The sequence below is a fragment of the Saccostrea cucullata genome, unplaced genomic scaffold, assembly GCF_032062105.1.
Source record: "Saccostrea cucullata isolate Sc308-1 unplaced genomic scaffold, CSIRO_AGI_Scuc_v1 ctg68, whole genome shotgun sequence".
Lineage (NCBI taxonomy): Eukaryota > Metazoa > Mollusca > Bivalvia > Ostreida > Ostreidae > Saccostrea > Saccostrea cuccullata.
Genome location: NW_026939588.1, coordinates 630717 through 655984, shown reverse-complemented (window position 1 = coordinate 655984; position 25268 = coordinate 630717). Strand labels below are relative to the sequence as shown.

Sequence of the window (25268 nt, the reverse complement as noted above, 5' to 3'; positions counted from 1 at the left end):
AGAGTCTGCATATCTTAAAACACTTTAATGATTAAGATGTGTTATAAAAGATGCGTTATAAATTATAAAAACAGTCGTTTGGTTGAGAAAATTCCAGAATAAGAAGACAGTTTGGAGATCAGACACATTATTTTTATTTTCGTAAACAGGGAAAAATAGGGTCGCCAGAATCATAAACCAAGAGATAAAAAAACTTTGGTCCTATTGTTAAAATGATAATTGTCCCACGGACCCAGTGATAGAATGCATTCTGTGTATTGGCAATGTAGCAAAGAAAACTCCATATATGGCAAGACATTGATACTGCAATTTGAGGTGATACTTTTGTACCCTACGATACATCTCCCATGTATTGTTTAGTAAATATTAAAAGACTTTGAACAGAGCTTGAGAAAATAATTCCTCCTTAATTAAACGTACTCGGTATTATGATTATAAACAATTTTGTTGTTTCATTATTACTTTGTAAAAATATTTTCAGTTCTATCTGAATCAGAGTTTTTTTTTTCTAACTTGCTCTGGGATGGATTAACCATACGTAAAGGTTCTTTTTTTCTTGGCAGTTGTTTTTATTTATGTTAAAATTATTGATATTGTTACATAGATTCAGATGTATTTTTAGATGAAATGTCATTTAAAGTGTAAGCTGTCACTGGCTCTACATTTTAAACATTTTCCAGTATCAAAACATGAAGGCTCAATTGGGAAGCGCATGGATATAGGCAAAAAGCGAAAAGACTGTCCATTTCTCTAAAGAGAATACTGTTAGGGTGATCGAGATTCCGATTCAGTTTTAATTTTTATCATGCTCATCACCACACACATCATATTTGCTACATTTGCACTCTGGCGTGACTTGATGTCGTGACTGTGTATTTTGCATTATCAAAAGGAAGTCAAAACAGTGTTAAAGACATCTAAGTGACAGAATAAGAACCAATTTTCCTTTTTAACCACTCTTCAAGGTTCACCAAGAACATGTCTCCAGACAAGATTAACCTGAGTACATTGAAGGGAGAAGGTGAACTGTCTAACCTGGAGCTGGATGAGACGGTTCTAATGGAGCTCCTAGACATGCCAACATGGATGAAGTTATCTAAAGCTGTCTGCAACAGACTGTCCATTAAGGTATGCCATAATTTAAGACTGTCCATCAAGGTATGTCATAGGACTGTCCCTTAAGATATGTCACAGGACTGTCCATTTAGATATGCCATAAGAGTGTCCATTAAGGTATGCCATAAGACTGTCCATTAAGGTATGCCATAAGACTGTTATTAAGGTATGCCATAAGACTGTCCATTTAGATATGCCATAAGACTGTCCATTATCATCATATAATTATCTCCTCTACACATGATACAATTACAAGGATCTGTACTTTGCAAAGGAACTTATGAACATGATAAGTAGGCTGTGAGATTCTCTTTCCTTTGAATACATGTGTATAGAAGATAATTATATGATGATAATCAGTAGGAAGAAGAATATTGAACAAGAGACAAAAGTTCAATGCACAGTTATACTTCTCATCATGCACTATTCTACTGGTACATGTCTATTATTATATTACATGTAATTAGAGGCAGTGCTGATGAAACCTTCAGGCAGCTTTTTGTAATTATAGATTCTGCAAATTTTGATTAATTTGATATAGTTAAGAATTATTAAAGTTCTGAAACACAACAAATAGTGTTAGATTTAGATCTTAACAATTTATTTATAAAGAGGTATTTCATTTTTTAGCTCTACTGGTCAGAGACCAGAAGAGCTTATGCGATAGTAATGCGTCCGGCATCCGTCCGTCCGTCTGTCTGTCTGTCTATCCGTCTGTCTGTCCGTCTGTCTGTAAACAATTTTTCAAAACGCTACTCCTTCTTCAATTTTAGTCTGATTTCAGTATTACTTGGCACACAAGTAGACTACACTAAGATACATAGAATAGTGCATCGGTTTTTAATTTCTATGAACGATGTTGCCATGGTGACTAAAAATAGAATTTTCTGTGAAATTCCTTAAAAACGCTACTCTTTCTACAGTTTGTGTCTGATTTCAATATAACTTGGCAAACAAGTAGACTACACTAAGATACAAAGAATAGTGCATCGGTTTTTGATTTCGATGAATGGTGTTGCCATGGTTACTAAAAATAGAATTTTCTGTGAAATTCCTGAAAAATGCTACTCTTTCTACAGTTTTGGTCTGATTTCAATATAACATGGCACACAAGTAGACTACACTAAGATACATAGAATAGTGCATCGGTTTTTGATTTCGATGAACGGTGTTGCCATGGTTACTAAAAATAGAATTATCTGTGAAATTCCTTTAAAACGCTACTCTTTCTACAGTTTTGGTCTGATTACAATATAACTTGGCACACAAGTAGACTACACTAAGATACATAGAACTGTGCATCGGTTTTTGATTTTGATGAACGGTGTTACCATGGTTACTAAAAATAGAATTTTCTGTGAAATTCCTTAAAAACGCTACTCCTTCTACAGTTTTGGTCTGATTTCAATATAACTTGGCACACAAGTAGACTACACTAAGATACAAAGAATAGTATATCGGTTTTTGATTTCGATGAACGGTGTTGCCATGGTTACTAGAAATAGAATTTTCTGTGAAATTCTTTTAAAACGCTACTCCTTCTACAGTTTTAGTTTGATTTCAAAATAAGTTGGCACACAAGTAGACTACAAAAAGATACATAAAATAGTGCAATGGTTTTTGATAAGTACAAACCAGTAGAGCTACAGTCTCGACAGAGACTTCTGGTTTGATACATCATCTAAGTAGCTAAATTTATGTCTAAATAAATTACATTTATACATCAGATCTTCACCGAAAACATGACAGATATTTTTAAACTCATAGTTGATCATCCCTGTGGGCTTTATCTTTGAGTACTGTGAAATCACAATTTTTCACGGGGGTTTAATTATACCCGCACTTTCTAAAGAAAGTTCGGGTATATTGTTGTTACTCATGTCCGTCCGTCCGTCCGTCCGTCCGTCCGTCACACTTTTCTTCCCTGAACTCCTCTTACATTTTACAAAGTAGGCTAATCATCTTTTGGGAGATGGTTGGGGGTGTCATGTAGATGTGCAGTAACGTTTCGGAATTTTGATTTTGCCCCGGGGGGTCAAATGGGGGTCGAAAAATGACGTTTTTTATGCAAAAAGCCCCGTCTTCCCTGAACTCCTCTTACATTTTACACAGTAGGCTAATCATCTTTTGGGAGATGGTTGGGGGTGTCATGTAGATGTGCAGTAAGGTTTCCGAATTTTGATTTTGCCCCGGGGGGTCAAATGGGGGTCGAAAAATGATGTTTTTTATGCAAAAAGCCCCGTCTTCCCTGAACTCCTCTTACATTTTACACAGTAGGCTAATCATCTTTTGGGAGATGGTTTGGGGTGTCATGTAGATGTGCAGTAAGGTTTCCGAATTTTGATTTTGCCCCGGGGGGTCAAATGGGGGTCGAAAAATGACGTTTTTTATGCAAAAAGCCCTGTCTTCCCTGAACTCCTCTTACATTTTACACAGTAGGCTAATCATCTTTTGGGAGATGGTTGATGGTGTCATGTAGATGTGCAGTAAGCTTTCTGAATTTTGATTTTGCCTCGAGGGGTCAAATGGGGGTCGAAAAATGACGTTTTTTATGCAAAAAGCCCCGTCTTCCCTGAACTCCTCTTACATTTTACATAGTAGGCTAATCATCTTTTGGGAGATGGTTGGGGGTGTCATGTAGATGTGCAGTAAGGTTTCGGAATTTTGATTTTGCCCCGGGGGGTCAAATGGGGGTCGAAAAATGACGTTTTTTATGCAAAAAGCCCCTTCTTCCCTGAACTCCTCTTACATTTTACACAGTAGGCTAATCATCTTTTGGGAGATGGTTGGGGGTGTCATGTAGATGTGCAGTAAGGTTTCGGAATTTTGATTTTGCCCCGGGGGGTCAAATGGGGGTCGAAAAATGATGTTTTTTATGCAAAAAGCCCCGTCTTCCCTGAACTCCTCTTACATTTTACACAGTAGGCTAATCATCTTTTGGGAGATGGTTTGGGGTGTCATGTAGATGTGCAGTAAGGTTTCCGAATTTTGATTTTGCTCCGGGGGGTCAAATGGGGGTCGAAAAATGATGTTTTTTATGCAAAAAGCCCTGTCTTCCCTGAACTCCTCTTACATTTTACACAGTAGGCTAATCATCTTTTGGGAGATGGTTGATGGTGTCATGTTGATGTGCAGTAAGCTTTCTGAATTTTGATTTTGCCCCGGGGGGTCAAATGGGGGTCGAAAAATGACGTTTTTTATGCAAAAAGCCCCGTCTTCCCTGAACTCCTCTTACATTTTACATAGTAGGCTAATCATCTTTTGGGAGATGGTTGGGGGTGTCATGTAGATGTGCAGTAAGGTTTCGGAATTTTGATTTTGCCCCGGGGGGTCAAATGGGGGTCGAAAAATGACGTTTTTTATGCAAAAAGCCCCTTCTTCCCTGAACTCCTCTTACATTTTACACAGTAGGCTAATCATCTTTTGGGAGATGGTTGGGGGTGTCATGTAGATGTGCAGTAAGGTTTCGGAATTTTGATTTTGCCCCGGGGGGTCAAATGGGGATCCAAAAAATGACGTTTTTATCCAAAAAGCACCGTCTTCCCTGAACTCCTCTTACATTTTGCACAGTAGGCTAATCATCTTTAGGGAGATGGTTTGGGGTGTCATGTAGATGTGCAGTAAGGTTTCAGAATTTTGATTTTGCACTGGGGGGTCAAATGGGGGTCGAAAAATGACATTTTTTATGCAAAAAGCCCTGTCTTCCCTGAACTCCTCTTACATTTTACACAGTAGGCTTATCATCTTTTGGGAGATGGTTGGGGGTGTCATGTAGATGTGCAGTAGGGTTTCCGAATTTTGATTTTGCCCCGGGGGGTCAAATGGGGGTCGAAAAATGACGTTTTTTATGCAAAAAGCCCCGTCTTCCCTGAACTCCTCTTACATTTTACACAGTAGGCTACTCCTCTTTTGGGAGATGGTTGGGGGTGTCATGTAGATGTGCAGTAAGGTTTCGGAATTTTGATTTTGCCCCGGGGGGTCAAATGGGGGTCGAAAAATGACATTTTTTATGCAAAAAGCCCCGTCTTCCCTGAACTCCTCTTACATTTTACACAGTAGGCTAATCATCTTTAGGGAGATGGTTGATAGTGTCATTTAGATGTGCAGCAAGGTTTTGGAATTTTGATATTGCCCCGGGAGGTCATATGGGGTTGGAAAAATGACATTTTTTGTGCCAAAAGTCCTGTCTTTCCTGAAGTCCTCCTTAATGTTACTCAGAAGCCTAATCATCTTTGAGGAGAGTTAAATATCTTGAAAATTATGTAAAACATCAATGTTAAAGAGTAACAAGATGTGTTTGTGAAACACTATGGGCCCGGCGGCAACAAAGTTCAAAAAATCTGTTTTTAGCATATTGGTCACAGTCAAGGTCACAAGGTCATTGACCGTGGTGTCATTTGAAAGAACTTAATCAGTGGAGTATGCATCTCAAATATGAAGTCCCTATCTCCTATGATTCAAAAGTTATGGCAAAAAGTGTAAAAAGCTATTTTTAGCATACAGGTCACAGTCAAGGTCACAAGATCATTGACTTTGTTGTCAACTGAAAGGGCTTTATTACTGGAGTATGCATACCAAATATGAAGTCCCTATCTCTTATGGTTAAAAAGTTATGACAAACAGTGGAAAAAGCTATTTTTAGCATATAGGTCACAGTCAAGGTCACAAGGTCATTGACCTTGATTTCATTTGAAAGGACTTTATTAGTGGAGTATGCATACCAAATATGAAGTCTTTATCTCTTATTGTTCAAAAGTTATGGCCAAGGTTAAAGTTGACGACAGACAAACAGACAAACAGATAAACAGACAAACAGACAGACAGGACAAAAACAATATACGCCCGGGATCTATCGATCCGGGCACATAAAAAACATTGCAAGCTGGAAAACAGCTTGAATTTTTATGAGTAATTAATGTACATGTCAAATGTGAGAGTCATATCTCATCTCAATCAAAAGTTATAAGCAAATGCAACATTTTTGAAAAGTAGGTTAGGCTTCAAGGTCAAGGTCACAGAGTAAAAGTCATGATTCATTTGGAAGGTCTTATCACAGGTAATAATATACATGCATTATAATATGAATGCCCTAACTTTTCTCTTTCAAAATGATGAATTTATAACAATTTAATTTTTTTGCAAGTAGGTCAAACTTCTAGGTCATATGTAAAAAAAAAAAACCATGCCATTCTCACAGGTAAATACTAGTACATAAGTTTAATATGAATGCCTTGTCTCTTCTCATTCAGTAGATATGACCGTGATAACCAAGGTTAATTTTATTCAGACAGAAGAACAGTCTGACATACAAATGTACATATTTCTATATGAATTGCATGGGTAAAATTGGACCAGTGGTTCTAGAAAAGTTAAAAATGTAAAAAGTTTTCAGACAAACAGATGGAAAACATGTCCAACAGACGTTATATGACAAGGAAACCAGAAAAGCTCAAATGAGTGTTTTGAAAGGGTTACAATATGGTTGCAGTACTTGAAAGCTGGGTTTTTTTTCATGCAGAGATATGCATGACCAACATATTCATGTTTTATATTTTCTTTAGTAATTTGTTTGTTGTGAATACATCTCTCATTGGAATTTTTCCGTCATATGGAGACACCACCAAATAATAATGAAGACAAGATGTGTTTGTGAAACACTGATGTCCCTGTCTGGTAGCCTATGGCGAAGGTTGAAGTTTCTCAAATATATGTCAAACTCAAAGGTCAAGGTCAAAGGATTCAAATTGTTGGTATCAGAAAAAAGTCTTGTCACAAGGAATGCACATGTGAAATAAGTAATCCCTAGTACTTCCTCTTCAAAAGTTAATTGCCAAGGTTAATTTTTTAAGTGGTTCAAACTCTACGGTCAAGGTCAAGCATATTTATACCTGTTGACAGTTCACAATGAATACACATGTTAAGCATGAAAGCCCTAGCACCTACTGATCAAAATTTAAGCCAAGTTTAAAGTTGGGTATTTTTCTTGTAAAAATGTGTATTCTAGGTCAAGTGATCAGAGGTAAAAATTAATGGTACCCAAATAAAAGGTCTTAATTGTCACAAGAAATAAACCTATAAAATGTGGAAGCCAATTGTATAGCCCATCCCACTTAAAACTTATGGGCAAGGTTATAATTTCTGCAGACAAATAGAAAGACATAATATAAACACAAGAAACAAAATATGTACATAATTAGTCAAATGGAAAAAAATATACTATTTAATTGGAATCACAAAATATATTGTTATTTCATTGATAGTGAGTGGGTAGGGAGATTGGCCCTCCCCCCCCACCCCCACCCCCCATCCCCTGGAATTTCCTTTGTTATTAAACAAGACTATATACTGAAGCAAATAAAAAATGACTTTGGACATCCACCCCCTAACTAAGAAAACATTGGGGTTTTTTTTGTTTATTTGTTTTCAGTGTATGAGTTTTTTTCTCCTGCTTGTCAGGAAATTCTAGGCATGAATTTTTTGACTGAGATGTGAACCCCCCACCCTACTCCCGAAAAAAAAAAATCTGGATCCGCACCAGTATTGGCAGTAACTGAATGTCACATCGACAAGGGGAGATAACTTCACAATATGAAATTCGTCTAGTGTGGCATGCGATGATCTTTGACCCTTTTTGAACTTTAACCTAATCGTTTGGGTTTATTTTACCCCCCACTATACTTAAACTTGTACTTACCGACCTCCATAGGTCTTGTAAACTTCATGAAATATAAATCCATATTATAACACAAAATGAATTAATCCAAAGCACACCATTCTGCAGCATGTTATAATGATATTCCATTCGGAAAACCTTCGTGCCATCGATTCCGTCACCTTATCAGATGAAGTGGGAATTGGCCGAGGTGTACCGAATGGAGTTTAATCTAAAAATATGATAATGGGTGACGCAACGTGATGTGATGTAGAATTTACATGTCAAGAACAAATTTTAAATTAATTCATAACAAACAATGTTTTAACAAACCTTTTCCATCTAGCCTATTCCCAAATGTATGTACTGTGTGATTGTGGTGTCGAGAAGGGGGGGGGGATTAGTAAATTTAAAAAGGTCCTATTATGAGCAAAACATTTATCAAAATCTAATTTACATTATTAATAGAATTCAAACTGGTATATAATGAATTAAGCATGTAAAATAAATATAAGAGGTTCTGAGTTATAAGTCACAGGGATAATTTCATACCCAATATGATGAATACATGTAAATTACAGGCACGTAGAAACCGGGGGGGGGGGGGGGGGGGGGGGGGGGGGGGGGCTGCCCCCCTTTTTCCCAACATTACCTGTACTATAAGAAAATGTCCATTGAAAAGATGGTTGCCCCCCCCCCCCCCCACTTTTTACCACAGTATATACATTGCAAGGAAATATGGGAAAAAATTGGAATTGAAAGTAATTTTGCCTTGAAAAAAAAGTGGCCACTACCCCCCCCCCCCCTTTCATTTTTTTTCCTTTTTAATTTTTTTTTGGTTAGTAAAAAAAAATTTCTCAGGTGGCCCCCCCCCCCCCACTTTCAAAAACGAAGCTACGTGCCTGAATTATATAGAATTATTTTGATTTTTTCCTTGGTAAGCCGCCCGTAGGATTGTGTTTTTAGAGGCAAACACCTCAGTGCGGGTATTACTGTCTCATGACAGCATCTAGTTTTCGTTGTTTTCATGGTATAAAGAGACCCACGAATTCATGTCCTCCATGAAATGTAAAATGTTACATACATAACTACATAACTACTCAACAATTCTTCATCCAAGTATTCACATCCCCATGAATCAAGGGTTTTTACTCCAACCACGAAAATGTGACCTCACAAAAATATGTGATTTCAGAGTATTTACTGAAGTTCAATTTATGAATTATTTTATGTGCCTATTTAGCTTGCGTCAATTAGAGTATAGTTTCAACTTTACAATCCCTATACCCATACATGTATGAAACAGATCGGCTTCAGATAAATAGATCTACAAAAACAGTACTAATGAACATGATACAGGGAAGTTTAAAAAGTACACATTTTGTTTAATTAGTCTGGCTTGTGATTTTAACAAATAAACCTATTAGTGGCAAAGATGCTAATGACTTTTATGTTGCTAGTACTATTACAGAGACAATTCCAGTCTCACAAGAAAAGAACACAATAATCTGGTTGGTTTGATTTGTGTTGACATCTTAATTAGAAATCACACAATTTCAGCAAGCTAGCATCAGTGAATGCAGAACTGATACAGCTGAGGTGTAGATTTCATTTTTCTTCATTGTCATCACTGAGAGATGTAATAAATCTGATAGATAGGACTGAAAATGTTAGACATTTATAACATTTGTATGGAAATGCACAAATTTGGTATCAAAATTCAGCAAAAATTTCTCAAAATCCAAGACCATCACAAATGTTGAAGAAATTACAGAGTTTTATCATATGCAATAAGGAATATATAAAGATTCTAATAAAGTGTTCTTTGAGGTATTGTTGTATTCAGCATTGTTTTCTGGTTTTAAGATTTTGTTGTATTCAGCATTGTTTTCTGATTTTAAAGTTTTGCTGTTATCAACATTTTTGTCAGGTTTTGAGGTTTTGTTGTATTCAACGTTGTTGTCTGGTTTTGAGGTTTTGTTGCATCAAGCATTGTTATCCAGGTTTCAAGGTTTTGTTGTATTTGACATAGATGTCTGGTTAAGGTTTTGCTGTAATTTCAGTATTGTTGTCTGGTTTTAAGGTTTTGTTGTATCAATTAAGCATTGGTTGTCCAATTCAAATTTTTTGTTGTACCGGTATTTAGAATTATTATCCAGGTTTTAAGCTTTTGTTGTATTCAATATTGATGTCTGGTGTAAAGATTTTATTGTATTTAGTATTATTGTCCAGTTTTAAGGTTTTGTTGTAATTTCAGTATTGTTGTCCAGGTTTTGAGGTTTTGTTTTATTTAATATTGTTGTCTGGTTCTTAATTTTGCTGTATTATGCATTGGTGTCTGGTTTTAAGGTTTTGTTGTATCCAGCATTGTTGTCTGGTTTTGAGGTTTTGTTGTAGTCAGCAGTGTTGTTTGGGTTTGTTTTGATTTGTTGTTTTTAGTTTTTATATAAACATTGTTGTCAGGTATAAGGTTTTGTTGTATTCAGCTTTGTTATCCAGGCTTTGAGGTTTTGTTGTATTCAGCTTTGTTGTCTAGGCTGTGATGAAGTTATTCCTATGGAGGTGGTAGATGCCTTCTCTACCAGAAGTAGATCAATGATTAGGTCCACAAGATAGTGACATTTTTGCCTGAAGTGTGGGATGGTGATAACTGATGGTTGACTGACAAATTCAGACAATTGATCTGTAGTTCGTGTTCCAAATGAAATACACACAATGAAAGGACTGCAAACACAAAATAAATGTCCTGAATAATGTATTTTGTAAACCTGAAAGGGTTTTTATTCACAAGCATTGGACACGATGAAGCTGGTGGAATGTTGGCAAACGGATAAGTCTTTAATGACTGTTTAACGGCCTTTTGATTAAAAAATTCAATTTTTCTTATATATCCTCAGGAATATAGATTCTGAAAAAAGGAATTAAATTTTGTTAATAGTGAAGGTTGTAGAAAATGCCAGTCACTATTAGGATATTTGATTCAATGATCATGATGACAATGTGGCCAATACTGAATTGACATTTTTGTAGACCAATGCCAAATTTATATTTGAACTTGAAAATACCAAATCTAGACTTACATTTTCATTATACCACTTTGTTATTACAGAACTGTCACCAGAATAAAACAATGTTTCATGGCAGATCATAGATGTGCTTTAACCAATTGAAATATTAATATAAAATTTGATCTTGTTATTACCAGGTAATTGATTATTTTAGAATTATTTTTAAACAAAAAATTTCTGTTCAGTTTTTGTCCAAAATATACAGTGTACTATAATATTTCTTTACTCCTGAAACTGCATTTCAGTAAAGGGGGTATTTAGGGGTAGATGATTATTAGCACAAAGGGCACAAATATCAGTGTTTGAGATAAAGAGCTTCAACTGTATAATGTTTCAATCAGTAAAGTGGGAAAAAATTTCAGTATCAGTTACCGTTACAAACATTTTCTGTTGCACACAATCTCTGAGGCTTTCTCCCTGCAAAAAATTAGTTTGTTTTATTGTACTGAGAATTGCAACTACAAGGTACTTGTAAAACAGCCCAATCAATACCTGAAGTAATTACCACATCAGAAATATAAGTTTAATTTTGACCTGATAATTCAAGTGGAAAAACATTTTGTTCAGGATGAAATAGCTGGTATAAAAACAAAGTCAGAGAGTATATATATAGATTTCTTTTGATGGAATAGTTTGTAATTGCCAAATTAGCGTATAATTGTGATTTATCATCATATTTTGCACACAAAGGAAACATTATGGAGGAAATTTCCTGTAAACAGCTGAAGAACAAAGTAAAAAACATTATGCTAATTAGTTGGATGATAGAACCCATTACAAATACAGTGTATTCTGATTAAACCTTTAAAAGTACATGTACACCTGTATGTATTTAATGTATAATTTCCGTAAAACCAAACAGAATATCATTAAGTTAAGAAGCAATGTGCTGCCTTCTAAAGTGTGTAAATATCCTCATTTTATAATATTGACAAAATTTTCCAAAAACTGGATATTATACCTGGATAACTGGAATAAAAACTTACTACTAGTATGACAGAAAGCTATTACATGTACAATGTACTTTAATACTACACTTCACTATACATATTATACGAGGGTTGTTTGAAAAGTTCGTGGAATAGTATATTTTTTTTATTTGACGTCATATATGTTATCCAAATATTTTAACAATAAATCCAAATGATTTGTATTAATATTTTTTTTAATATCATGATTTATTAGAAACTTATCCAGATTTTAAAAATGCAAAAATCGGATCACCGAGCAGGTCAAAATTTAGTAAGTTACAAACAATACACTAAATGATGTCTGTAGTCATATTCTCTGTAAAATGGAGCCAAGGTGAAAAACAGCCTAGAAATTCAAATTAAGAATTTTGTTGTATCGATTCGTATTCCAAATTATGGCTTAATATTTTGCTTTGTTGAAAAGAAATCAGCTTGAGAAGATAGGTAGTCCTCAATGAAAACGAAATAAACGATAACGTTTTAGAACGTCATGAAGCAGCAGATAACGATGCAATTTTGCGTTTTACTCAGGAAAAATCCTGAGTATACTCTAAAAATGTTGGAGGAATCAAAAAGATATGTCACAAGCGAGTTGTGCATGTGTGTACAAATAGTACAGGCAGTATTTGAGTGAAAGAGACTCTGTATTGGATGAGGACAATCTGTGAAGATACGGTTTAACTGTAAAAATCTGAAGAAAAAATTTTAAAAGTTGGAACGTCAAGGAAAGACATAGGCGCTTCAGAGTTGCTTATCCTGTGAAAGCAGAGTTAAGTAATAAAAGAAATTAAAATCTTAACAAAGGAAATAATACAACGAGAGCAATTCTTAAAAAATAAATATCAAGTAGGAAAAGGATTTAATAAGAAGGCTTTGGATTATACTGTGTGAAATGTATAAGAATAATATTTTTTTTTTTAGAAATATGCTTTGTTTTGACGTTACATTGCCGTTAAGTGTGCTCCGCATGTTCAAAACATGTTCATTTTAAAAAGGAGTAAATTGATTTCTGTTTAATCGAATGAAATGAAACTTCACACATCAACAAAACAAATGTTTTACATATATCATATTGTGCTTATTTGAAATTTTTAGTAAGTGATATAACGAAGATTGACATTGTCCACAAACTTTTCGAACAACCCTCGTACATTATCTTGTAGACCTAGAAATGAATTAAATAATGTAAGAACTGTAGGCTGATATTTGTCCAAATGCTGTCTGATCGCAAATGCCTGTCTTTTAAAAAATTGTATTTATCATGTTGTTAATAGTGTTTGAAAAATATGTTGAACTTTGAAATTTATTTTCAATTAATAGACCTTAATAAGTTGTACATGTTTTTTTTTATCCGTACAGGTACAATGGACAAAACTCAAGTCCCAGCCTCTGTGTTTGGTAAGAATTTGACTGAATTATGTGCAATCATACTTTATTTCATGAATAACAAAACTACAATTTTTTCACCTCAACAACGCTTGATAGTTTGATTTCCTTTGTTATTGTGAGATGAAAAATTTCTCAGTGTCTTTCGTGTCAATAAATGAAAATGTTTATAAGCTAAACCTCCTAACAATTAGATAAAGAACTTGTCTGTGTTGAAAGTTGTTTTCCTTGATTAGTCAACTACAGTGTTGATTTTTTTCTCAGTACCTAGATGAGGTTGAATTGGAGATAGAGACCTGTAACACACCACGCCCCCCTAACAGCCCCGCCCATGTGGCTAGCTACAGAAGTGGGGGGAAGTACGGCTTCGTGGACCGAGTCATCGACGGAATGTACGTCCACATCAACTCGGTGCTTGTCAAATTCATCTCCAGGAAATTCCATGCATCTTTACAGGTAAAGAAAATAAAAATTTTCCTAAAGTATGAACACTATACAATTATGGACTCTGTTGCCTCGGTCAATATGAATATTTTTCTGGTGAATAACAAACCATATTCAACACCAAAAGAGTCCATAATTGTTTTATTATATAGTCGGGACTTGAATAGATAAGACATTGAAGGCTGTATGACGACACCATTTTCGTTTGCGATCTTCCATTGTTAAAAATGAAATAAAGTCTCCAGATTACTGTTTGTAACCTCCGTGTTTTCCTTTCCGAGTTCCACTATGTGTAAGACGTCCAAATGTTAAAAAATAATCCTGAAATAGGTTTGAATAATTGTTTTCCTGCTCAGATACGTAGCTCGCTGTGGCCGTTGCAACCATTGTTTACAACGTTCTTCGATGTTTTGATTGTGACGTCACAATGCCGTTGCACGCGCATTGACCCTCCGGTGAATACGGCCTAAAATCCAGTGAATATGTAGTGTTATGAACTGTTTGCGTTTGTAAAGATTATATAGGGACTATAAATAGACTATATGATAATGTCCATTATAGTTACATTGACCTGTGGAAAGTTTTATTCCTCCTCTGAATTTTAAATATTTCAATTTTTTCAATGTTTGTGCAGCACCCTTTTTGTGGATTTATACACACGTTTAAGAAAAAGAGAAAATCTTATAGGTACCCAGTGCATCTTAATTTTTTAGTTGTCAAGGGTCAAAGTTCAAAGTGTGACACCTAACTGGAAGCCTTCAGAGGACCTTGGGCCAACAAAAATCCGCGACACAACAAGAGGACAGATCCTGTTATTTAAGGAGTTTGATTGGCAGACAACGAGGATAGAAGCCACCGCTGTAGAAGGGGAAACGTCTGAGACCTTTCTGACCACGCCCCTCAGGTTCATAGCCAACCAATCAAAAATCAGAATCACCATCAAAAAGAGGCTCAGTGGTAAGGATATTGTTTTACATAAAGAAGGTGTTCTCAAAATAAAAACAAAAACTGTATACCTTGTGGCATGTCGAAAGGATAATGGGAGAAGTTCTATGAGTACATGTTTATATTATCAGTCAGTTTGCCAATAAAGATAAGAGAACTATATACATTGTATTTAATTATCTTTTAGAAATGATTTATTTGATGGACAAGACTTATTTAATTAACTACATAACAATATATTTTGTTGAATTATGGCATGAGAAGTTTAATAAGTTGTTTCTTTCACACAGATTGTGGAGTTATTTCTACACGGGTGATGCTCCTGCTTGATGATCTACTGTGGGTCCTAACGGACACTCAACTGAAGGCAGCCATCTTGTATATCAACTCACTCAAGGACATGATAGAGAAATCCAGAGCACAAAGCAAAAATAATGCAGCAGAGGCATTAGATGTAAGCTGGGATTTAATCAAAGAATTTTCATGTATCCTAGTTTGTGATACTAAAGATTAACCTTTTACTGCATGGAAGTTATTTCAGCTCTGTAAGAAGTCATCATTTTGCTGTAGAAATTTGCCACAAAGTACTCCCATGCATAATTCATTAAAGACATATAAAGCAAATTTTAAAAAAATCTACTTAATTTTCTACTTGTGGATTGAACAGAATTGTGATTCCATGGAATGTATATAAAGTATATAAATATGCTGAGATATTTTACAGATACAAGGTTTGACCTCCCTATACAGTGACAACTCTGAGTCCCAGAGACCGCGGAGTCAGTCTAATCCTTCCCACGTCTCCCAGCTGTTTGAGCGATTTGACGTGCAGACGACATCTTATCATGTGATCAGCAGCAGGATTGACCTTCACCTTTGTGATGACAACACCACAGATACTAGTACGAGACACAAGCTTAGTAGAGTGTTAGCTTTATGTACATTAGCTGCTCAATTTACGTGAGATGTTCAGCAGAAATTAGATTCATTCATGTCCATGGTGTAAAAGAAGCACCTGTCCTGAATATCTGTCCTTAGTGTTGAGTTGAGAAAACTTCCTAGATCCAAGTGTATTGTATTTCTGAATCACCAACTTTAGACTACTTGCCTCTCATACCACATAAACAGATCACACTCATTACAAATAGTCTATCTCCTTTGGCCACAAGTTGCATGAATGCCATTTTTTGTACATCTCTAATATACTCAGCGCATAGCACATAATGTCATCAACATCCATTTGTAATTTATGACAAAGAAATACTACTTTTATTGCTCTCTGATTACCAGCATTTGGAGTAAATTTGTTTTATTCTTTGATTTTAGAAAACATTCCTGGACACAACAGTCAGATAGAGGGAGGGGCCATGCAGGTCATCATCCACAAACTGTCTGTAGATATCTACCCTTTCTTCCCAGCAGGTAAAACTTCATAATCAAGTATAGATTCGATGCAGGACAAATACTAATTAGACTAATTATCATTGCTATCGGAATGATTTTGCATCCTAATTTACATTACTATTTTTAGCTCACCTGAGTCAGTGGCTCAAGTTAGGTTTTTCTTTGTTCATCTGTCTAGCATGACAAATACATGGGGATCACATATCTAGAGTTTGTCATAAAAAATTAAGTCCAAATTTTGTTATTTATATGAAACCTCATGAAAAGGTTTATCTCAATAGGATACATAAAGTTTTATTGATTGATTCAAGAATTAAATGACCTGAAAAAAGAGTTTATCCTCCAACTATCACTTATGAAATGTACTGTGTAATTTCTGTTACAATGTTATTCATTGTTCTTCTATACTAATATAAATGAACTAAAGAGCCTAGGTTTGGATCCTAAAAGGAAGTCAAATGATGACATTTATTGGAAAAAAAATCTTCTCAAGTGCTCATCTTGGCTGCAGCAGCAGTTATAGGGTAAAGTTGTGTAGATTCAAATGGGAACATTTTTGTGTAAAAAATATCTTAACGATTTGTGAGCATTGTGGCTCATGAACCTCTTGCTTATATTGGTAAAAGGGCATAGATGTTTATAGTTTGTTATATAAATAACAAATAATGGTGTAAGCTAGAACTGAGCCCTGTGATTTGATTGACACTTAATGAGGCTGTGTTTTCTGTAGACGAGGATCTGATCATGTCTCAGGGTAAGTCCTGCTGCCTATATCTGGTTTGTGTAGGTACCTTGGGAGTTCCCTCCCCTGACGCATGTCTATAGACACTCTTTATAACAGGTCTCCACTCAGGCAATGCTTCTACTGTTTTTTTTCTTCTTTTTAAATTAAAGCCACTTCAATGTGGTAAATTTGTATTATTATATTTTTTTTTACAATTTTGAAATTGATTAAATACAGTGTTCTTTATCTGACAGAGCATAACTGTATTACAAATAAAATTTCAATGTATACATGTTTACAAGGTTTTAACACTTTCCAGTTCATTTTATCTTCAAAACCAACTTACAGGTTCATAATAACAAAAATACATTTGTAAAATGATTAAGTCAGTAGCTGAGCACACTGATTCTGGTATATATTATACTGAATGCTGGATTGAATTCAAGTCATGAAGAGTTTGGTCAATCTTCAAATGTAACTGATACAAGCATAAGATTCTACATCGTAAGACAATAAGCATCACAGGACCACTTTACTGTCATGTTAACCTTTACTGGGTACATTTCTTATCCATTTTGTTTAATATTAAGAATAGCTCCGTGTAAAAATCATGCAAAATAGGCATAAAGGGGATATATGAGGGTTCTCAGAATTGGTAAGAAGATAAGAGAATTTTTCATTCATCCAAGCTGAAAATTGGCTGGTTGCTAGGGAAATTTCTTTACCCATGTTTCCATAGTAACCATGATCCAAAACATTTTTTTAATTTTACACACATGGTTCATAGTGCAAGAGAAAACTATGTGTGGAAAATCATCAAATTCTGAGAATCCTCAGATATCACCCTTTGCATGATTTTTACGCGGAGCTGTACTTAAGTACATATACACTATTTTTAAAATGATTTTTATAGCCAACTCATTATTCTGCATACATGGTACTTGTTCTTTCTTCAGTAATGTTTTTTATTAGGGATGTCAATTAAAAAACTGAATTAAGGTCAAGATCTAGTAAATAACTTTAGACTAATTTTTTGGTGCTAGATCCATTATAACATCATAATCAATTTCAACTTTCTTTTTCCCATACTTTACGGCTTTAGCAGAATTATGTAGAAAATAGGGTGTTTTCATGACATTCAATTTGAAATCATATGAAAAGTAAACTGGATACCCATATTGAATTTGTTATTGATTTAAAGAAGAGGCCATGAACATACTAATTACAGTTTTCTGAGAGACTGTAGGCAATATGGATACATTTCTTTTGTCATATATGAAAAAAAACTCCCAAATTCATGACTGGATTTCTGAATTCTTCTTTGAAAATGACAGTTTAAAATACAGTTTTTCATCTTGTTTACCTACAAATTATGCCCCGAAACACCTTATTTGACCAAGCTAAAGTTGTAAAGCGTCAATAAAGGAATTTATTTCTCAAGTTTGATAAATCTGTAGGCACCTTTCATTTACTAGATCTTGACCTTAAAAAATATTAACTGATTTGTTTCTCTAAGAGATAGTAAAGTATTAGAACATTCATTGACATTCCTATAATTACAAGCTATGATTACTGGGACACCAAACTTACAGCACAATTTTATTCATACAACTTTGTACAACAGCACAAAGAAATATATATTTTTATGTCCACTTCATTTGTATTTCACGTATAATGTACGCCACTCAATCTAAATGTACATTGTAAGATATTGCATAGTTACATTGTGATTAAGTTGTGGGAATGGTGATGTATATTGGGTGTGTTTTTATGCTACTGCTTCTAGTAAACTGCATTTTAAAAATCAGACAATTTTGTATCTTTATATTCACCATATCAATTTAATACTGTAGTGTTTTTGTGCAGGATGTATGTTTATGGCAGGTTTAAAAAGAGGGTACACTGGCCCAGTGGTTGTTTTATAAGCATGTACTTTACCAGCTTGATAGTTTAAAATATCTGCAATATTATTACAAATATTACATGAATGGCAGCATAAAACATATATTTGTTAACCAATAAATTTTATGCCTACTGGGATGTGTTTACACACTTTTTTCTTTATTGAACACATATATATTATGGGTATATGATCAAAACTATCAATATTATTTAAACTTTGTATAATTATCATACTTTTCATTATGGATATCATCAAATATATCAGTTTTACTTCAACTACATATATATAGCATTACCTTTCATTGATCAAAGCATCATTTATAGACAAATTACACCAGAATCTTCTATATCCAAATGAAGTTTGTTTTGTTTATTGTAGGGGGAGAAAGGAAGAATTGGTACAGATACACTGACAACCAAGGATCCAGAAACCCTTGGGTCCAGCAACTGTTCTCTGCTTTCAAAAAACAGGCCTCCAAGGCTCGAGAAACCATCAATATAGCCTCCCCTTCCCAGTCACCCGCTCACGCGCCAACCAATCAAAAAACAGAAAACACAGCAGCCAATCAAAGTAAAACCTCCCCTGCCAGACCACCCCCTCCTAATACGGGTCAAGGTCAGGGGTCACCTAACGTTAGAAGAAAGCGCTCCACCAAGCTGTTGGAGAGTTGTTACGTGGTGAAGATAGAGGAGTTTACCATTTATCAAGTGTCCACTGCTGACAACAAGAGGAACAACCCCCAGAAGTTCCTGAGCTCTGACAAGAAGCAGCTCCACCTCCCCCCGGACATGTCAGTGGTGCACGCTGAATACACCGATTATTTCTTTCCAGAGGATATTGACTTTCCAGGTAAATTAAGTTTCATTTAATTCTTACTGCACTGTTATGTAAATAGATGTCATTTTTAGCTCTACTGGTCAAAGACCAGAAGAGCTTATGCGATTGTAATGCGTCCGACGTCTGTCCGTCTGTCTCTAAACAATTTTTCAAAATGCTACTCCTCCTACAGTTTTTGGCTGATTTCAGTATAACTTGGCACACAAGTAGACTACACTAAGATACATAATTCTATATATCGGTTTTTGATTTCGATGAACGGTGTTGCCTTGGTTACTAAAAATAGAAATTTCTGTGAAATTCTTTCAAAATGCTACTCCTCCTACAGTTTTGGTCTGATTTCAATATAACTTGGCACACAAGTAGACTACACTAAAATACATAATTCTATATATCGGTTTTTGATTTTGATGAATGGTATTGCCTTGGTTACTAAAAATAGAAATTTCTGTGAAATTCTTTCAAAATGCTACTCCTCCTACAGTTTTGGTCTGATTTCAATATAACTTGGCACACAAGTAGACTACACTAAAATACATAATTCTGTTTATCGTTTTTTGATTTTGATGAATGGTATTGCCTTGGTTACTAAAAATAGAAATTTCTGTGAAATTCTTTCAAAATGCTACGTCTCCTACAGTTTTGGTCTGATTTCAATACAACTTGGTACACAAGTCAGGGCTCTCGATTCTCTAAAATTGGGGCCGTTCAACGGCCCCGTTCCCAATGCAAAAAAGGTACCTTTTTTCCCAAAAGAAAGGTGTAAATTTCCCAATTTCTATCCAGAGTAAAATATTAATTAAAAAATAAAAGTCCATCAACCTAATCGCAAAAAAAAAAAACCCCAAACAAAACACATTTGCAAATGAAAGTGAAACTGTACTACTATTTTATTAGTTCGCTCCAAATGCATTCGTAAACTGGTTCGGGGAACCAGGTTATTGTTTTTACAAAAATGTATTATACAACTATGAGTGCAGAGTATCTTGTTCTGTAGTTTCGACAAAAACCAGCATTTTGGTTTCAAAAATAGACATTTCATTTAAACATTAGTAAGCTGCACCTAGAAGCATACCCGCGCTTCGGCATGTTCAGTTTCGCGCTGTATTGGTAAGCAAAGTTGCCCATGTGATCGAGGAAATTCGGGACTATGTGACTAGCGACTGTCACGTAGTAAGACATATAACCGCAATATCAACACTCAAAGATAGTAATGACAAAGCTAATGTACTTTCATAAATAGCCTACGTACCCATGTTTGTTCTGTTTAACTGTTTATTCAAACCAGAGTTAGCATTGATGATAAAATGCTAGAAAAGCAAAATTTGAGGATTTTTTTAAAATGAATTTGTGTTATCCAACTTTTCCCAAAATGACGATAATTTTCCCAATTTGAACGGCCCCGGCCCCAGTCCCAAAAAGTGGTGTGAGAGCCCTGCAAGTAGACTACACTAAGGTACATAATTCTTTTTGTTGGTTTTTGATTTTGGTGAACGGTGTTGCTGTTGTTACTAAAAATAGAAATTTCTGTTAAATACTTTCAAAATGCTACTCCAAATACAGTTTTAGTCTGATTATAATATAATGTGGCATGCAAGTAGACCACTACACTAAGAACATAAAGAGACTTAATCAAGGATCATTATTCTATTTACTGTAGATCACTAAATTTTTGTGACACCTTATTTTCGCGAGACAATCATTGGATCTTTATAAGCGAGACATAATTTTCACGAATTGTTGTTATTCCTCTATATAATCGTAAGGAATACTTTTAAACACGAAAATGAAATTTTCACTAGCTCATTGTCTCGCGTAATTACGCGAAAATAAAGTTCTCGCGAATAAAAAGTGATTTACAGTATTGCTGTTGTAAAGTTTCAATTCCCAACTGCTGAAGCACTTTCCTCTTCCTTTGCTATAAGTACAAACCAGTAGAGCTTCAGTCTCGACAGAGACTTCTGGTTTTTAGGAGTCTTTTGTAAAAAATTATCACAGATTATATGTCTAGTTTTCACAGATTTTAGAAGGAAAAGATGTCTTTCCAACCACTGTTACAGTATTGTTTTTAGCTCACCTCAACGAAGTTGGGGGAGCTTATGTAATACCGTCAGCGTCGGCGTCCCAGGTTAAAGTGGCAATGCGGCTGCAAATCGTGTGCTTCTTCATTCTAATTTACCCAATACCCTAAAAGCTTGAAAATAAGACGGATTTAATAATAAGCCGGTTTTGAAAATAAGCCACCTATTTCTTGCATTAATAATTACTCGAAAATAAGCCTGTTTTGAAAATAAGCCGGTCATGACAATGCCTTAATTAAACACAGTATCAGTTTAATTATTTATTATAAATATTCCATGACATGACATTAAATTATGATTTAATTCAAAATTAAAAATAAAATGTTTACAACTGTAATAAAAGCATAAAAATTCAATCAAAGTCCAATATTTTGATTAAAAATGTTTGTTTCAGTTAGAATACCATGCGTAGCCTAAAAACCATAAAAATTCAAAGTCCACTATTTTGATAAAAACTTACATGTATTGTCTTAGTAAAAATACTATGCGCAGAATATTATGTCTAAAACTATAAAATACAGGCTGTATTTAAACTGTCAAACTCTGAATTTTAGCTCAGCCAGTGGAATGTCCTCATCTGAATCACTTTCACCGTTTTTGTTCAAAATAAAACAGCCATGTTCAGTGTCTTCAGTCTCCTCTTTCTCTGGCTCAAACGTATAATTGTCAATGCCTGTGAAGTGAATAAGATGGTCCTCACTGCCATCTGTTTTGTTTGAAATTCCACAGCTTTTAAAGCACTTCACCACAGCGGCCGTTTGTTCCTTGCAGGTTTCTGACCAGGCTTCCCCTACCCATTTAGTCATAAGGATTCGCCTACAATTTAAATAAAATACATTCAAATCATTAACTAAATGTGTTTTTGAATTGTTAGAATACCGGTATCTACACACTTAAGGTAAAATGCACAGCCTTAAAACAGGTGTGAAAAACTATTAAATGTAAAAACAACACAGAGCTAACGTTTGATTATTTAGTAATTACCTTTCTGAAGCTGTGAAAGTGCCCTCAAGCCATTGTTTTCTGTTTGCATGCACATGCTTGTCCGTTATTTCCTCAATCTTTTTCTTCAATGGAGCGTGGAACACTCTATCAAGGGGTTGAAGTTCGCTTGTACATCCGCCTGGAATTAACGCTAACGTTGTGCCGATCTCTCGGAACTTTGATTTTACTGTTTCCGTATTTTGCGCTCTGTGTACATCGGCAACTAACATTGTTGGTTTGTACTGGATTGCTAGAGTTTTCCACATATTATTTATCCATAGTATCATTCAAGAATAAGGTAAAAAGTTGAAGTAAGCATTTGAGAAAAATAAATATTCTCTCCTCATGTAAAATTAACGTAATTAAAATCTGCCGGAAAATCAAGGGTCGTACAACTTAGTTCTGTTTATTTGTACCACGTGAATTCTAAAATAGCACGTGCATACAATGTAGGGTTTACAATTATAATGGAATATTAAGTAAAAGCAATTCTTGGAATCAAAATATCTTAACTCTCCGGTAAATTAATAATTGTTAACATATTAGTCTGCATTCAGACGAATTTAACATGATTAAGTACAAATGTTGACGTTTTGTGTATTGGGGTACAGGAAAGGAAAATCCACCAAATCATATGTCATCGCGGCAAAATGTCAAACAAAATATCTTTCAGCAGTTCCAATACAATTTGCTTTTCAAATGGCAATAATTTTCATATGTCATAAGTGCATTTTTACGTTGAGTTTACACTGTTTTTATTTTCTTTGAAAGCCATGGAGATACGAGAAATAATAGCATGCATCAACAAACCTGTAGAGTAGAACCTTCGCAAGCCCCACGTGAATGTCGCGGAGATCCCGTTTCTTCTTCATCCAATGATTATATTAATCTCCCAACTAAATTTTTGTCAGGAAAGTTGCTTTTTAATTTCAAGCCCTATTTTTGGTTTTGTTTTTCATTTTGGTCGACTTTGTCAATGTAGCAGGCCTACGGGGCTTCCCTCTCTTACCATGCTGTTTTGTTTATGAAAACTATACGCATGCGTGAATAGCATGGAATGTGGAACCTCGAACACGTTGCGATGTATATATTTATGGGCCATAAATAATTATTAATTTTAATGAAATAATCAAAATTATTAACTTATGAAATTTGTAATTTTCTGAAAGTGTATACATTTATGAGTATGAAAAAAATTCCAAATCCTATAGGAAAATTCTAACAAGTCTGTTTTTGAAGAGATGCGCCGTATTGTCACTTTAAGGTTAAGTTTTTTGGAGCAGTTTTCTTTTTAAGTACTTCTATGACTTATATTGATTAGACATGCATGGAAGATGCTTCTAATGTGTTTCATTATACAAGTCAAAGTTTCAGATGCTGCAATTTCAGCAAAGGAATGACCAGGTTAATGTTTTTGGAGCAGGTTAACATTTTTGATACAGTTTTTGGTGTAGGTCTCATTTCCAAGGAACTATAAGCCCTATGTTGACCAAACTTGCAGGGATGGTACATCTAAGAATGAACATTACCAGGCTTGCTTCGGATGCTGAATCTGAGCTACATTTTCCAGTTGAGTGAACAGGTTAAAGTTTTTGGTGCAGGGTTCATTTCCAAGATACAATGAGCCCTATAATGACCAAACTTGCATGGATGGTACATCTTAGGATGCATACTACCAGACTTGCTTCGGATGCTGAATCTGACCTACATTTTCTGGATGAGTGAACAGGTAAAATTTTTGATGCAGGATTCATTTTCAAGTAACTATGAGCTCTTTAATGACCAGACTTGCATGGATGATACATCTAAGGATGCATACTACCAGGCTGGCTTCAGATGCTGAATCTGACCTACATTTTTTTCTGGATGAGTGAAGAGGTTAAATTTTTATGCAGGTTTCATTTCTAAGTAACTATTAGCCCTATGTTGTGCAAACTCGCATGGATGATACATCTTAGGATGCACACTAATGGACTTGCTCCGGATGCTGAATTCGACATACATTTTCCAGATAATGGACCAGGTAAAAGTTATGGGTGCAGGTCTATCACCAAGAAACTATAAGGCTTAATAAACCAAACTTGCCCAAATGATGCATCAAGGGATGAAAACTCTTAAACTTGCTTCAGATGTTGGATTTTGATCACATTTTCATGATGAAGAACTAGATTGAAGTTTTTATATAGGTCTATTCCAAAGTATCAGATCAAAATTGCATAAATTTTGCATTTTTGGATGTACACTTTTTGTTGGGTAATTGTGTGACTTTGCCTTACTTAAAGACAACATTCGTTGAGGTGAGCTCTGTAATCTCTGATTACCTATGTTTGTTAATTTTAATTACCTGGATTGTTGTTTTACAGTTCCCCATGCCAATCTGTACGTCCTCCTGAACCCAATCCGACTCAATGTAGACTGGTTAACATTGCTCTGGGCCAACTTCTTCATGCTCAACCTCTCCAAAAGCATCGTAAGGTTTTACTTCAAAAATACATTGCAAAAAACAAACAAGCTAATTCAGAGAATTCGTGTCCCCCGCTTAGGGAAAAAGTCGGATCCCCCTGACTGAATTTGTAGAATTATTAAATGTATACATGTATACTGAGGCAAATAAAATACATGTATGTCAATTTGCATATACAGATTTGATTGCTTATTCTTTATTATGTGTATAGAAGATTCTTTTTATATGGAATATTTATCACACTGTAATGATGATTTTACAACCTCATAAATTTTTCATTTCACATGCT

At 34.9% G+C, this 25268-nt stretch overlaps 2 protein-coding genes across 3 annotated transcripts in view; one reads left to right on the top strand and one right to left on the bottom strand.

The window, feature by feature from the left end:
* LOC134253391 (bridge-like lipid transfer protein family member 3B) overlaps positions 1–25268 on the top strand; it is a 42587-nt gene that overhangs the window by 2278 nt on the left and 15041 nt on the right. The window contains exons 2-11 of one of the 2 annotated variants that reach the window (XM_062735914.1): positions 966–1128; positions 13167–13205; positions 13458–13649; positions 14351–14594; positions 14873–15036; positions 15307–15484; positions 15909–16004; positions 16717–16740; positions 18992–19462; positions 24879–24985. In XM_062735914.1, coding sequence (XP_062591898.1) covers positions 966–1128; positions 13167–13205; positions 13458–13649; positions 14351–14594; positions 14873–15036; positions 15307–15484; positions 15909–16004; positions 16717–16740; positions 18992–19462; positions 24879–24985 — 1678 coding nt within the window. The remainder of the gene's footprint in view (positions 1–965; positions 1129–13166; positions 13206–13457; positions 13650–14350; positions 14595–14872; positions 15037–15306; positions 15485–15908; positions 16005–16716; positions 16741–18991; positions 19463–24878; positions 24986–25268) is intronic. The other variant, XM_062735915.1, reaches the window with a different exon arrangement.
* Positions 21650–22770, bottom strand: LOC134253392 (uncharacterized). The gene is made up of 2 exons (XM_062735916.1): positions 22516–22770; positions 21650–22347 (listed from the first exon to the last, which is right to left on the bottom strand). Exons 1-2 carry the CDS (start codon positions 22743–22745, stop codon positions 22068–22070), a joined length of 510 nt encoding a protein of 169 aa, XP_062591900.1. The 5' UTR covers positions 22746–22770; the 3' UTR covers positions 21650–22067.

What these genes read in the sequence shown, in the direction of transcription:
- LOC134253392 (XM_062735916.1), bottom strand. Translation starts at nt 22,745, where the DNA reads ATGTTAGTTGCCGATGTACACAGAGCGCAAAATACGGAAACAGTAAAA. An exon ending in ACTTTCACAGCTTCAGAAAG is followed by an intron (nt 22,348 to 22,515) that starts GTAATTACTAAA and finishes TTTAAATTGTAG; the next exon opens with GCGAATCCTTATGACTAAAT.